The following is a 15266-nucleotide window of genomic DNA, read 5'->3' on the forward strand; positions in this document are numbered from 1 at the left end:
AAATGATGCAACAAAATGTTTCTGCAGCATTAAATGCAACTATAAATGGATAAAAAGTATAAGGTTAAGGGCCCGGTCCCACAACACCGATAACTCCAACTCTGACTCTCCCTCTGCCTGAATTTAGTTCCAGTCTGGAGCTGAGCATTTTTTTTTTTTAAGGATTTTCCACTAGGAGACCAACTGGTCCGGGCAATACAATCACAGGCCCCAGAGTCCATGCGGCTGCACCGCTGCGGCATATTCTGTGATGCAAAATGGTTCACCAATCACCATATAGACAAACACACTACAGTGACTACACAGCTATCAAGAGCAATTACCAAGCACAAATGTTATGTCAAAGACACTCAAAGTTACACAGTAATGACATCGGATTCTGACATCAGCCATCTCAGTAACCAAATTTTAGTTTTGTTTTTCTTAACCAACATGATCTTGTGTGTATATCTTATAACATAGATCTTCGTTTTCCTTGTTAAATGTATACTTACGTGGTACTTGGTTAATTAATTGCAACTGATTGAACCAAATGATAAGACATAACTTGGTTTAAAATTTGGTCTCCCAGTGAAGCTGGTTTGGCATTGACTAGGAGACCAAATCTGGCCACTGGGAGACCATGTTAAAAAATGCTCTGGACTCTGGAAGAGTCACACCACAACTATAATCCCAGTTGGTGCTGCCACTCCGGGAAATACACGCATGCAACTTAGGAATAGTCTTGGAAGTTTTTCCAAATAGTAGCACATTATTCCAGGTACAGCTTGGATTTCAAAACAACCCATGTACACACTCCGGTGACTGATATAATACAGAGCGGTTACGGATTTTAATACGGATGCTAATAATTTACGGATTGGTCATGGATGTTTCAGTATATTACAGATTTCATACGGATGATGCATCACGGATAAAAAAAAAAAAAAATCAGAAGTCTAAAACAAATGTTTGGACTGCCGAAATTTTAATGAAAACATCTTGCCTGCGTTTATATGTTTACTTTATTAATTTACTATTGATATTTCACAGAAAAATCACATCAGTGAATAAAAGATCCGTGCTTTGTATTATATATATTTTTTTATTTTCCGTGACTTCATGATGCAACAAGGATGTACAAAGATGCCCGGGGAAAAATAGCACGTGCTCAGACGTCGTCACACAGACAATTAGCTGATTGGTCAGATGTTTTATCAGATCAGGTCCAGGTCTGGAGGAAAGGAAAGGGGGGGGAAAAAAAAAGCTTCAGAAGCAATCTCACCGATACGGATAAACCCAGGCCTGGGCTATAGGTATCGTTATCGGTCTGGTGTGACCACCAAACACAAACTGCAGGGGACTGATTTATTTATTTATAGTTGGCGTTATAGTTGTAGTTATCGGTATTGTGGGACCAGGCGTTAAAGCTGTAAATTCTGATGCTGAAAAGCCTCCAGGGGAGAGAGAGAGAGAGAGGGGAGGATGTTACGTTTTGTGCTTTTTCACCAACTTGATTTTAAGAGAAGGGGAAAAAAAGGAGGCTGGTGAAAGAATGATTATAACTGCTATAACATAAATGCTAAGACTTTTTCACACGTGCTCCAGAACATTAGAATGTAGCTATAAACGGATAAAAAGTAATGACATGTTTGTTAATAAATAAAAGGAATACAACACACCACTACTTCCGGACAGGCTGTTATTGGAAAAATAATCAACTTTAGCAAGGAAAACTGTAAATCTGCTTCATCACACCACACCATCGTTGATTATTTTCCTTGAACAGCATTGCAGCAGTGCTGGCGTTAGAGCCATTTGAGATTCTCAATGATGTAGCGTACTGTACCTTCGTACAGGTATAGAATCTCACTGGTTAGTCTAAATTAAAAAAAAAAAAAGATTGTGGCACGTACTGCGTTTCATGACCCTGTGTGAAATTGCTGGAGCTTTTATTAAAAGGAGTGGAGTGGCACAAACCATTAACACACGTGAACATTGATGATCTAAAACGATGGCAAAACTCTGGTGCTAAGGAACAAGTAAGGACTTTGTGATTTCTAGGGGGAAAAAAATAAAAATACCCTTCCGAAATCTATCACGTTGCACAAATATTGCACTCCAAAGCTACCTCAGCATGCCAGATGAGATCAGACGGTGAAGACGGACATCAGCGATGAATTTCATAACCTATACCAAAAGATTAAAGCGCTTAAATAGTGTACTTAGTTTCTCAACAAAACACTTCATCTCTCAAACCTGAGAATAAAATAGTAAGATCCGAGTGGTAACGTAATCTCAATCTCATTAAATGTAACAAACTATATATATAAAATCTTACAAGCATTTCTGATGCAATAGAATTTGTTGCAATTTTGCCCACTTCCATTTCTTTCAACAAAACAGCTTTAAATTAAAGTTATTTGGCTCCTCGTGACACGATTAAGGTTTCAAAGTTCAAGTTAATCAACTCCTCGGACCGTCTCTGAACATGCAGGTCTGGTGTTACTCTGGACTCGGACTCTTCGATCCCACGTGCAGTCCTAAAAGCTTCTTCTTGTCCGGGACGTTGGACGACTTTTCTGCCGTTGCGTCTGTGTGATCGGCGTAGAGGTTGCTGAAGAAGTTCAAGAGGTTGACTACAAAGAATGCTACTAAGAACAATGTAAGAGCAATCCATAGCATCCAGTTCCTCCTGAAGATCTTTGGACACATTCGTTCAAGGACTTCCAGAATTCGATCAAACCTGCCAAAGAAGAGATAAAATGAACGTGTTGAGATGGTTGTGTTTTCTAAAACTGGATTTCTTATGGCCAGGTCCACCTCATAATCATCACCACCACCACATTTGCTAAGCTGGAGCTGAAAATGACTCTCCAGCATCACTATTGGGGCGAGCCATGGCATAATGGTTAGAGAAGCAGCTTTGGGACCAAAAGGTTGCCGGTTTGATTCCCTGGACCAGCAGGAATGGCTGAAGTGTGCTTGAACCAGGCACCTAACCCCCAACTGCTTCCTAGGCTTCTCTGGGTATGCTGTACGTCGCTCTGGATAAGAGAGTCTGCTAAATGCCATTAACTATCGCAATGATGATAGTTTTACAAACTGTTTGCCAGAAATTCAAATCTTGTTCGCTTTATACCACAGGACTTAAATTCTGAAATCTGATTGGTCAGAAGTTATTCATCTTTTTTTTTTTTTTTTTTTAAATCAGCATGGCTCAGTAGTTCCAGCTTATAGCACAGGTTTATATTAACGCGCTTATTCAGATCCGTTACTGTTTCTATAGAAATGTTAGTGCTGTAGTACCCGAGACTGGTTTCAGGACCACTTTCTGAAGGTCTTGGGTCTCGTCTTGGCTTCAACCACGTTTTTACTCAATCTCGTCTCGGTCTCCGACATCAAAGACTCTGGATTTTATTTCCCCAACTGTGTGGATTTCACTACATTGCCTGTGCACTGTCTGATTTATTTGTTAACATCGTTACTGTGATCGGATGTAAAATTTCCTGCTTCAAACACGCCCAATAACATGACTTTTTATTAATTTGAAACTTTTCTTCCTGTTAACAACTGCCCCCCCCCACACACTGGTCTGATCTTGACTCAGTCTCGCCCTGCCTTGGTCTTGATCTTGACTTGATCTCAACCCCTCAAAGTCTTGGTCTCATCTTGATCTCGATACACTTTGGTCTTGGTCATGACTTGGTCTTGAATACAACACGAGAAACGACTCATTCTGAGGGATTTGTATGATGGACAATAGATAATCGAAGACTAATAATAAATGGATTAAAACTGTATAATCATTTATATTGTGATGTTTATTTAGAGGGGCGGCACGGTGGTGTAGTGGTTAGCGCTGTCGCCTCACAGCAAGAAGGTCCGGGTTCGAGCCCCGTGGCCGGCGAGGGCCTTTCTGTGTGGAGTTTGCATGTTCTCCCCGTGTCCGCGTGGGTTTCCTCCGGGTGCTCCGGTTTCCCCCACAGTCCAAAGACATGCAGGTTAGGTTAACTGGTGACTCTAAATTGAGCGTAGGTGTGAATGTGAGTGTGAATGGTTGTCTGTGTCTATGTGTCAGCCCTGTGATGACCTGGCGACTTGTCCAGGGTGTACCCCGCCTTTCGCCCGTAGTCAGCTGGGATAGGCTCCAGCTTGCCTGCGACCCTGTAGGACAGGATAAAGCGGCTAGAGATGAGATGAGATGTTTATTTAGATTTATGGAAGGAGTCTCCAGTGTTAGTGCTGTGTATTGAGTATGATTTCTGCCACAAGAAACTCTTCAGGACTTTGCGGTTTCTCTGTAGCGGTGTTTTTTGGCTTGTTAACTTCAAGAAAGTGTGGCTGTGATGTAGCGGCTATAATGTAAATGGATGTTCCATAACATTTATTGTACCTCTAAAATGCTTATAAAAAGAAAATAAGCACGTCATAAGAATTGGTAAACGTTAGCCAAATCACTGTGGTAAAAGGAGACTAAAACACTGCTGTTGTAGGTCAATAATTCGCTTCGTGTTGGACCAGAGTACATTATCGTCAACACCATGCCCGCCCTTGAATGTTTTATTCCTTGCTTAAAGCGTAAACATTTTGGGAAAATAAATTCACTATTTAAACAGATTCATAATAAATTTCTCCTCATTACCTGCTTGGCTTTTTTTCTTCTTCCAGCTCTTCTTTAGTTCTCTCTTCTGGCTCTTTTTCTTCTGCCTTCTCTTCCTCCTCCTTCACTTCCTGGAGCTCTTTAAGTCTTTTCAGTCCTTCCTGATACCTGTAGAAGTACAGTAGATGCATACTATAAGACTCGTGTGACCATATTTGTTGGAAAAATCCAGATCCATCAGAGATGCCAACAACGGGTGATTCATTTTATTGCCCACCTATGTATTTCACATTATATAGGAGATATTATGATCTCATTTGTAAGCTTTCCAGAACTCTAAGCACAATAACTAGAATTGCGAAAGACAAAACCCAACTAAAGATCGAGAACCCGTCCCAAATCAAGAACATTTTCAGGTTTATTCATCCCGATTCAAGCCATGTCCTGAAGATCCACAACTCAAGGTCTAACCAAATGGACTGTTTACTGAGAACACCAACAACCATCAAAATATCATCCTATGAGCAACGCGTATCGCTCAGACATGCTAGTGTGTGTGTGTGGAACCAAAGACATTGAGATGTTACCCTTTATTGTAGGCTTCCTCCTCGATCTTGGCCTTGATCTCAGCTCTGATCTCTTCTGGACTACAGGAAGCTTTGGCTGGGGTAGCTGTCTCACCTTCCTGCTCCAGCAGAACTTTTCCACTGCATTGTTTTCAAATAGGAAAGAGGCGTTAGCACTGGAGCTATAAACTTGTACCATCACGCAAAACCCCTTCCTTCGTTTTAATGAAGCAGACGGACGTTGTGTAAAACCCGTGTCTGATAAAATCATAATTGTTTGAACATTTACTTCTCGGAGTAGTAAACCTGTTCTCTCATGCCCAAACATCAGGCTTCAGCTGAGAGACGTGGCATGACAGGCCTTTTAGTCTCACCTTATTAACAAGAGTACATGGCGAGCTAGATGCCTGGACTTCGTCAAACACTCCAACTTGAATGTTTAGTTTAAATCTCAGAATAGCATGTTAAACCTGCTGCATTTGGGGCTCTAGCAGCACGGCCAACACTATCCAAAGCTGCTAAATATTTTAGTCTTGATGATTAACTGGCCCACTCCTTGATGGGGGCTTTCTTGGGGTGAAACAAACAAAAAATATCCTGCAGCACCACAAGAGAACATGATCTTGGACCAGGATCTTGTTTTGACAGAGCTATAAATGACCTTGGGACTTGAACATTGCATTTCCAGAGCTTGACGTTTCTTGGGCATATTTCTTTTAAGTGATTGTATTTAGTTAGTCAGTCAGTTACTCACTTTTCTCCTGCTGCTTGCTGCGCTGGATCGGAAGTGGAGTCGCCGCTCTTCATACCATTTGCCTCGCACTAAACATTAAAATGAAGAACACAAATTACATTTCTAAGCTTTCTTTCTAAGGTTCTTCTATCTTGACAAATGACCAGCACTTCTTGCACTTGCTGATGTAAGAGAACTGGATGTACGTTATCAGCAACACTGATAATAACATCATCAATCACTAAACAGACACAGAACGAAGGGCTAGACTGCTGTCAGACAGGAAGCATTGACCAAAATGGAGCTCACCAGTACAGGAAGCGCGCCAGGACCAGAGCTGGGGCTAGCACCAGTGCCAAGGCTAACTCCAGAACCTGGAGCTGGGCCCCCTGTGGTTGGAGCCTGACCGGGAATGTTCAGGAGATTAAATTTGGGAACCACAGCTACGCTGACTCTTCTTCTGGGTAAAGCCTTGGAACATAAAGTACACACACAATTCATATTCTTCTTTGGCCTTCTAACCAAAACATCTCATTTCTAAGGCATGGTTGGTTTTTGTGTTCATTTTTTCCACATCTAATATTTTAAAATCATTCATTCATTGAGGTTTAAAAAAATAATGTACCTTTCCCATTGTCAAAGACATGGATCTTGCTGCACGTGGAACTCCGTCATCTAGTCCAGAGAAGGAATGAAAAACTATTCACGTTCAGAATGTTCAATTCATTTAACATTGGTGTGATCATTTCTCCACAGATTACCTCCAGTTTCCATCGAGCCTCCGTAACAACGATTCGAGTTCTGGTTGGCTAGCTTCTTAAACTCCATCAGCTCTGCATGGTCCTTCTCATAGGTTCTCTTTAGGTTCTCGACATACTGCAACATCACCTCAGTGGCCTTGTTCATTCGTTTCTCCTGCCACGTTGAAACACCAAATCTTAACACTAGATATCTTCATACTCACTGATACCTGGACCATTATTTCAATAAATCAGCATAATATAGATCCAACTGGGCTGAACATTTTCACTCAAGCTCTGCAAACTTTATACTAAAATGTTAACACAAAGACAAAGATATTTTGAGATCTTTGAAATACGCTGCTAGATTATATTGTATTGTCTACAAGTGTAACCAAATATGTTGTTCTAAATCCACATGCAGTGTGGTTGAAACTGATCTGAATTGGAGATGCATCGTTCCCCCCCAAAGCAGGCCAGAAAGGGTCAAGGGCATCTGGTTGAGTCGAAAGGTGTTCAGATACAAGAAGACTGCTTATAAACAACATGAATGTACATGGTGTTCATTTTTAGCTCATCCAGCCGTAGGCGAGGCCGGATGAGCTTATGCGATCACGTCGTCCATCCGTCATCGACGCCTGTCCAGAATTTACAAAAATCACTACTCCTCCTACAAGTTTGATCGGATTGTGATCAAACTCACAATGTTCCCCGGGTGGGTGTACATAAAAGCTGTCAAGATGGTGACGCCACCAGTCTTGTACAATTTTATGGGCGTCTGAAATTTTTAGGTGACTTGTCATACCAAACACTACCATTTGTAAACTGCTGGGACGTTTTCACTGAAAGTCACCCAGAAGACTCTAAAGACATATTCTAACAAGAATTGTTCACCAGGTGGCACCACCTACCATGGATGAGGCTACAGAGGGGTCACGTGCAATTTCACGAAACTCGCTACTCCTCCTCCAGGAGTGATCAAACTCATATGGAATGTTCTGCAGGTTGGTCTGTATAAAAGTTGTCAAGACAGTGGCGCCACCCGTCATATTTAATACTTTATGGGCGACTCTTCACACCAAACACTACTGTCTGTAAACTGCTAGGACGTTTTCACTGAAACTCACCCAGAAGACTCTAAAGACATGTACCAACAAGAATTGTTCACCAGGTGGCGCCACCCACCATGGATGAGGCTACAGAGGGGTCATATGCAATTTCACGAAAATTGCTACTCCTCCAACAGGACTGACTGGATTTCAAACTCGCACACAACAGTGGCCGGTATGAGCTACAGCCTCATTGAGGCCATTTTTTTCATCCTTAGTATCTGCCTAGTCAGGGTTGGACTGGTTTAAATTAAGTTAGAAGATGGCTGATATTTTGGGAAACCGAACCAGCTAAATTCATTAGAAAATATAGCAGTCTGGTTTGAACAAACATCAAACCACATGAGTTCTGAACTGGAGTGATGTTGCTGAGGTTGAGGATTTGTTGGAGCCAAAAAGTTACACATACTGACAGTGATGTCATTTCTACCCGTCTTCCCCCCCCAAACTTCATGGAAATCTTTGTGTCGTGATCATAATGCATGATCTTACACCATTATGCATTAATGTTCTTTTGTAAAGCAAAGAGTCATTGAGACATCCGGGGCCAAACTAATAGAAGTTGGGAGAAAGTAAGTTAATGGAATGAAGGACACTCACAGCAACCCCTTCGGTATGCAGAGTCCAACATTAACAGCGTTGCCATGGGCAATACACAACCAAGCACTTCTCAGTGCTTCTCCATTCACAAAGTTTACTTTGGCTCACATATTAACCTTAAGGGCAAGCATAACATTCAGCTCAACCTTTCACAAACATGGCTTATCTGCTGGGAAAAAGACACATTCCTGTCCCCTTAAGCAACTCAAACAGTATAAGGATGCGGGCATTAGGAGTTTATTCGCTGAGGTTTTGCAGGAGATAGTGGGCTGTCTTACCTGTCGCACTGCGCCCACCATCTCTGCCCGGCTGGACAGACGGTTGGCAAGGCGGTGCAGCACGGCTACGGTCTCGATGAGGCGCTGGTAGAACTCCCTCTGTTCTGCGTTCTGCCATACAGACACTGTGCTCTGAAATGCAAAAAAAAAAAAAAAAAGACATCTGAACTTGGCTCTCTGTCCTGTAGGGAAGGCACCATATCTGCTTATGCTGCAACACTGATGTACTCTTCGGTTGTACCATCCCTGAAGGGTTATCTTCTCGCAGCTCAAACAATGAGGTTCTTATCACACCCATAGGACTGAAGAGTTTATTTATCCACCCCAAACCAAATTATTTACATTGCAAATGGGGAATAACAGTTCTGATATTGTCAACAACCTACATGAAAAACTCCAGATAACATCTTGGTGCATGTTGCAGCTTTGGAAACAGTAGGCCATGAGATTTTACTAGACCCATTCCAGTACTGGATTGGACTCATTCGTTCAGTCTGACACTGGTTTGGATTTAATCTAATGTGCTGCAAATCCTATCCAATCTCAACGTGCCATACGTTATCACGCGGTGTGCCTCAAGGCTCAACTGTGGGTCTAATACTTATTTAATACCTATGAGGAATATGATGTTCCTTTTCCACTAGGTTGAACTTCAGGAAGCTTTTAAATTCTTCCAGTTCTTCTCAAGATTCCTGGGTAAATCCCAAATCCTGTTGGTCCTTCAAACCCAACCTGAGAATGTCTGTCTATGTGCCTACTGCAACTTCTGAAACAGTTGATCTACTTCCTTGGTTCAGTTCTAGGCTGGCTTTTAGAACATGAATCTAGGCTGTGAATATTACACAACACCAGGGAAGAACATTTCAAGGTGTTGTAGTACATCATGTGGTGTGCCTCAAGGCTCAATTCTCGGTCTGCTATTGTAAAGACTGGAGACTGAACATTTAGCAGATGCTCTTATCCAGAGCAACGTGCAACAAGGGGGTACATGATAGTGCTTCTGGAGCAGAGAAGGCTAAGGGCCTTACTCAAGGGCCCAACAGTGACGGCTCGTCAGTGCTGGGTCTTGAACCCATGACCTTCAGATCATTAACTCAGGAGTCTTAACTGTTGAGCCACCACTGTTCTTTTCCAATAGACTGACCTTCTGAGAAGGAATTGGAAGTATTTCAAAACTCCGTGTTCTCCTCAGTTATGTTGCACTCCCTAAACCTAGCTGGGTACATCTCAAATCCAATTCCTCAAACCTCTCCTGACAAGAAGTTTAAGCACGTTTTAATTTCAGTGCCATGCATCACGTGGTCTGCCTCAAGGCTCAATTCTGCATCTGCTATTGTTTAATCTTTTAATGGTTGTTCTTAACGTCTTAGTAAGTTACCCCAGCCAGCCATCGTACTTTAACATGGTACAACAGATGATCTTGTTAGGCTGTTAATTAGCAGTAGCTTATCTTCCTTGGCTTGGAGGTGGAGTCAGTAGACAGACCTTGCATGCTCATCAAAATGTCAAGAACTCCTGCTCTTCAAGGAACATGGAGTCAGTTTTTCCTCACTACTCACCTTCAGCGAGTTTTTAAACTCTTCCAGTTCCTTCTCTGTGTTCTCTTCTGTGAGGTTGCGCTCCCTCTCTGCCTGCTTCAGTCTCGTGTCCAGCGTGTAGTTGTCATTGCGGAATGCTAGAGACAGCTGCACAAAGGCATTCTACAGGGAGAGGATACATCTTGCATCATTCATCAGACGGACAAAAAGATAACGCGGACAAAAGCCAGGAAATACAAAGGTTCAAGTGGAAGCCAATATGCAAGGTGACTGTCATAAACAAGGTCAATCATAGAAAGGATGGAATGCCTTATAAGGAGACCAACAAAAAGAAAATACTGGCATCTGATAAACCCAGAGTGCCCTATAAACCTTCCAGGAGAACAATAATGCCCATCTGTATCTATACGCCCTTTAGTATTCAGCTCATTAGGCATGGGATCAAAGCAGAGATGGAGATTGAGATGCAGAAACATCCTGAAATGATCAAAGCAAGGGGCACCAAATAGCCGTATGTGAATGTCAGGGGTCGAAAAGCCACCGAGAGCAGAATACCAGGCCATGACCTTGGCCAGCTTGCTAGCGTCATCCTGGGAGCAGCTCGTGTCCAGGCATTGAGGCATGTTTGTGCTTCTACACAGGGGACAGGAAACCACTAAGACCTTGCAAATTGGTTCATCCTAAGCTGGGCTCGAGTGCGCCATGGGTTTTTCCATACCTTAGTACTTTCAAAACACTTTCAGGAACACGGTGCACCATTGACCATCGGTAAACACTGGAAAAGTCTGTTGCAATGTTTATGACTCACTCATTGCTGTGTAATAAAAAGTTAGCCTTCCAATCATCCTCATAATCCCACCTCTAACAGGGTTTATATAATCAACTCTCTGGTGGGTCGGAAAGCTCCAGAACCTTTGGTTTACGAAAACAATAAGCAGAGCCGAGCTTCAAAACTAGTATATGATGGAAATGAAACATTTTCTAGTACAGTGTTTGTAATTTGTATTAAGATGATGGATCACCCCTCGACAGCTACATACTGTACTATATTCATGATCACATTACATGAAAAAAAGTTGCCGAGATTAAGAGTCCTTGTCGTTTTGGTGTTGCTAATTTACAGCTATGATTTCCCTCATCCCGAATTTGACATTCCTTTACATTCCGTAAATCCTTACTACCTTTCCATAACATCTAAACTTGCTCAGTGGTTCTCAAAATGGGGTCTGGGGAAGCATAGCCAGGGGTCCGATGTTTTATTTAGTTACAGCAGTGGAAATCAATCCACCATTATCAAATTTATTACACAAAGATCTTATCGTCATGAGTTGAATAGATACTTTATTGCCCTCATAGGGAAACTTTCTCAGTGAGTAAACATGTCAGTCTCCGGCATGACCGTACAATCAGGGTAGAACACACAAAACACTTTGACCATTCAACACAAGTGCACCAGTCATGTCATATCACGGTGTTGGTATTGCATTTAATCCAAGAAAAGGCTAAAATATGACCAAGGACTAGAAAAACTAGAGATTAAGAGACAGGTTTCGACATCAACATACCGATAACGAACACGTAGCATCAGTCCATACCCCAGTAACGCAAAAAGGCCTTCAGAATATTGGGGAAATAAATACATTCAGCGTCGGATGTTCAAGTTTATTTTAGACACCCCCCCCTTCTTTGCTCGGAGAGCTATACGGACAGACTCATTGCCATTAACCTTTTGCCAGTTTGGTACTGGCATGAATTTTTGGACGTGGTATTCTTTAAGGTCATAAATGGCACTGTAACGATCGCATCTGATGTTTTACCCAGTCGTTTGATACCAACTAGATTGATGAGATCTACTGCAAAACCCAATGCAACTTCATTGTAAGTGTAGAACTGGCACACACCAATACGAATTTTTCCTGAGAACCACTAGAATTTGGAACTCTCTTCCCAAACATTTTAGGTTCACTCAGGTTTTTCTTATACAGTTTAAATTCTTGTTACAAGCTTACCATCATGAAGCACTTATCTCTGCGTATAGCATAGAAGACCCATGTTCATGGAAAACTCTCTGTGTGAAATGCAACAAGTCAAGCATCCTTACCAGCCCCATTTACCTGTTGTTTTTAGATTAATGTTCAGATCTTTTCTATTATTGCATTTTAATGTGCTACCCATTTGTTCTATCCATTTTCTTGTGCGTTTTATTACAGTAATTGGTGTAAACTGTTGTGGTGACCCTGCCTACGTGTAATTGTACTTACTATTTTGTTTTCTTGTGCATGTTATTTACAATATGTTATCAAGGCAAAGCTCATCTCATCTCATTATCTCTAGCCGCTTTATCCTTCTACAGGGTCGCAGGCAAGCTGGAGCCTATCCCAGCTGACTACGGGCGAAAGGCGGGGTACACCCTGGACAAGTCGCCAGGTCATCACAGGGCTGACACATAGACACAGACAACCATTCACACTCACATTCACACCTACGCTCAATTTAGAGTCACCAGTTAACCTAACCTGCATGTCTTTGGACTGTGGGGGAAACCGGAGCACCCGGAGGAAACCCACGCGGACACGGGGAGAACATGCAAACTCCACACAGAAAGGGCCTCGCCGGCCCCGGGGCTCGAACCCAGGACCTTCTTGCTGTGAGGCGACAGCGCTAACCACTACACCACCGTGCCGCCCAAGGCAAAGCTCAATAAAATAAAAATAAAACGTACAAGAAGAGGGATTGAAGGATTGTCATTATTCAGACCCGTTGAACAAAGACCCAGAGGGAAATTAAGGCCTACCGTTACCTTTCAGGTGCTTATTTAAGTAGCTAATCACTTGTCGAATAAATGACCGTTTTGTCCTATTTCTTGAAAGGGCTGGGTAGCGATACCGACTGCCTGAGGGTCATGGTTCAAAGGCAGTAGAAAGTGGGTGCTTGGAGTTTGCTAAAATTTTCTCGGCTTTATTAAGAGACCTGGATCTATAGATATGTTCGAGGTCATTCAGCTTGACGCTGAGCAGTTTACTATTTTTCTTAGCGTGTGCTTTTGTGCTTATGTTGCATTGCCGAACCAGCATATAACGCAAAATGTTAAACACACTTAACAAAAGGCACTAGAGAACAACAATTATTGCTTATTATTGATAATTAAATGTTAATAATTAGCATTAGTAACAGTTACTAGAATTGATTGGGTTTAACATCTCAATATCAGCTTGAACTGTAGGTGGACATTTTATGAACAAAGCTCTATGGTTGTAACAAGTAGCTAGAATATTACTATACACAGTTAAATAATGAGATATTCCACATAAAGGGATCCCGAGCTACGAAAAGTTTCTGAACCCTGGTCGAGAATACCGCTGTTGTGTTCTTTTCCTTCTATAACGTAACTTGGGTAGCTTGTATAACCAGATACAATTGTTGGTACAAACATTTACGACAAAAGTACTTCAATTTTCTCGTTATTTTGACATCGCCTCATTATTTTATCTTCATATTAGACAACCACAATCCGATCCATTCATAATACTAATTTATTGATCATCATCATACAGTTCTTATTGCAAATGCTGTCTCCCAGTTAACCCAGTAAGCTAGATGTTTCATTAGTGGTAATTAGTTTGGAATGTTTAATTATGTGAAAATAACTCCAAATAATGGGAGTCAAAAATAATAAACGAGAGAACGTACAGTTCAGGGCTTGCTTCCATTTCACACAATAGAATTTTTAGACAGAAACTGATCACATTTCTAATATATTGTTGAGATTAACAGTTATTCCACGAAATCGAGTTGTACATGAGCTGACAGCCAATGAGGCACATAGCACCGAGTTGGCTATAAGCCATGTACAACGAGATTGTGTGGAATAACTTTCATTCTATCTACAGTCACTGGATTTTGAGAAACCGAGCATTTTTATTTTTTGCAAATTCGATAAATAAAAACTTCATACAAAACGTCCGACAAAATCATTTCCACTTAGAATGTAAACAAGCCGGCGAAATGACCGTCGCAATTTGTGAAAAATGCCATTATAATAATTCTTGGGGGGGGGGGGGAGTTCTTACTAGCAAATGCTTTTATTCCATATTTTGTTGCCTTTTCTATTTTTTTGGGTTTTGTTTTCAAGTTTTTATTTCATCCTCGGTTGGTTCAGCAACATGCACGGGCATTATTTTGTTGTTCTTTAGGGTTTTTTTTTTGTGTGTGTGGTTGGCAAACCAACTTAAAAGGTGCATTACTGCCATCGACTGGGCTGGAGTGTAGAACAGGAGATTTTTTTGGGGGGGGGGGAAGAGACACAGGACGACTATATTCTTTTATCCATTTCTTTTAAATACTTGATAAATCCGCCATTTTGTTTCTCTCTACTCACGGTATCTCATCTCTAGCTGCTTTATCCTGTTCTACAGGGTCGCAGGCAAGCTAGAGCCTATCCCAGCTGACCACGGGTGAAAGGCGGGGTACACCCTGGACAAGTCGCCAGGTCATCACAGGGCTGACACATAGACACAGACAACCATTCACACTCACATTCACACCTACGCTCAATTTAGAGTCACCAGTTAACCTAACCTGCATGTCTTTGGACTGTGGGGGAAACCGGAGCACCCGGAGGAAACCCACGCAGACACGGGGAGAACATGCAAACTCCGCACGGAAAGACCCTCGCCGGCCACGGGGCTCGAACCCGGACCTTCTTGCTGTGAGGCGACAGCGCTAACCGCCCCTACTCATGGTATATGAGCTGATATCCTAGTAGTAGCCAATCAGAGCGTGCGATTTGCTCATATCCAGTGAATGTGGACAGAATATTCACCGAGTCTTAGGTAGATAATTGTTTTAGTATAAATACACAGGTGATTATTTAAATAAATAAATATTTCAAACTTCAAAAGCAGCATGCAAATGTAATATTAGAGTGGTGCAGACTTGTCACTTATCTACGCCGAGTCACATAAAATACTTTGTTTTGAAATCGATAAAATAAAATCACAATCCCACCTTACCTTTGAATAGTTTTCGGCCAAACTTTGTAGCATCTTTAGTGTTTTTAGGAACAGCGTTTTCTTTCACCATTTGTAATTCTCTCTCACGTACGGTGACTCAACGATTGG

At 41.8% G+C, this 15266-nt stretch overlaps 1 protein-coding gene across 3 annotated transcripts in view; it reads right to left on the reverse strand.

The window, feature by feature from the left end:
- Positions 1–1064: 1064 nt before the first annotated feature.
- Positions 1065–15266, reverse strand: part of mrvi1 (murine retrovirus integration site 1 homolog) — a 55697-nt gene continuing 41495 nt past the window's right edge. For all 3 annotated transcript variants that reach the window (XM_060940838.1, XM_060940837.1, XM_060940839.1), the window contains 9 exons: positions 10168–10308; positions 8609–8740; positions 6643–6796; positions 6507–6556; positions 6191–6352; positions 5903–5970; positions 5170–5289; positions 4625–4750; positions 1065–2725 (listed from right to left, as the gene is read on the reverse strand). In XM_060940838.1, the coding sequence (XP_060796821.1) occupies positions 2485–2725; positions 4625–4750; positions 5170–5289; positions 5903–5970; positions 6191–6352; positions 6507–6556; positions 6643–6796; positions 8609–8740; positions 10168–10308 (1194 nt within the window). In that variant the 3' untranslated portion in view covers positions 1065–2484. The remainder of the gene's footprint in view (positions 2726–4624; positions 4751–5169; positions 5290–5902; positions 5971–6190; positions 6353–6506; positions 6557–6642; positions 6797–8608; positions 8741–10167; positions 10309–15266) is intronic.

The sequence above is a fragment of the Neoarius graeffei genome, chromosome 15 (genome assembly GCF_027579695.1).
Source record: "Neoarius graeffei isolate fNeoGra1 chromosome 15, fNeoGra1.pri, whole genome shotgun sequence".
In the NCBI taxonomy this organism is placed as follows: domain Eukaryota; kingdom Metazoa; phylum Chordata; class Actinopteri; order Siluriformes; family Ariidae; genus Neoarius; species Neoarius graeffei.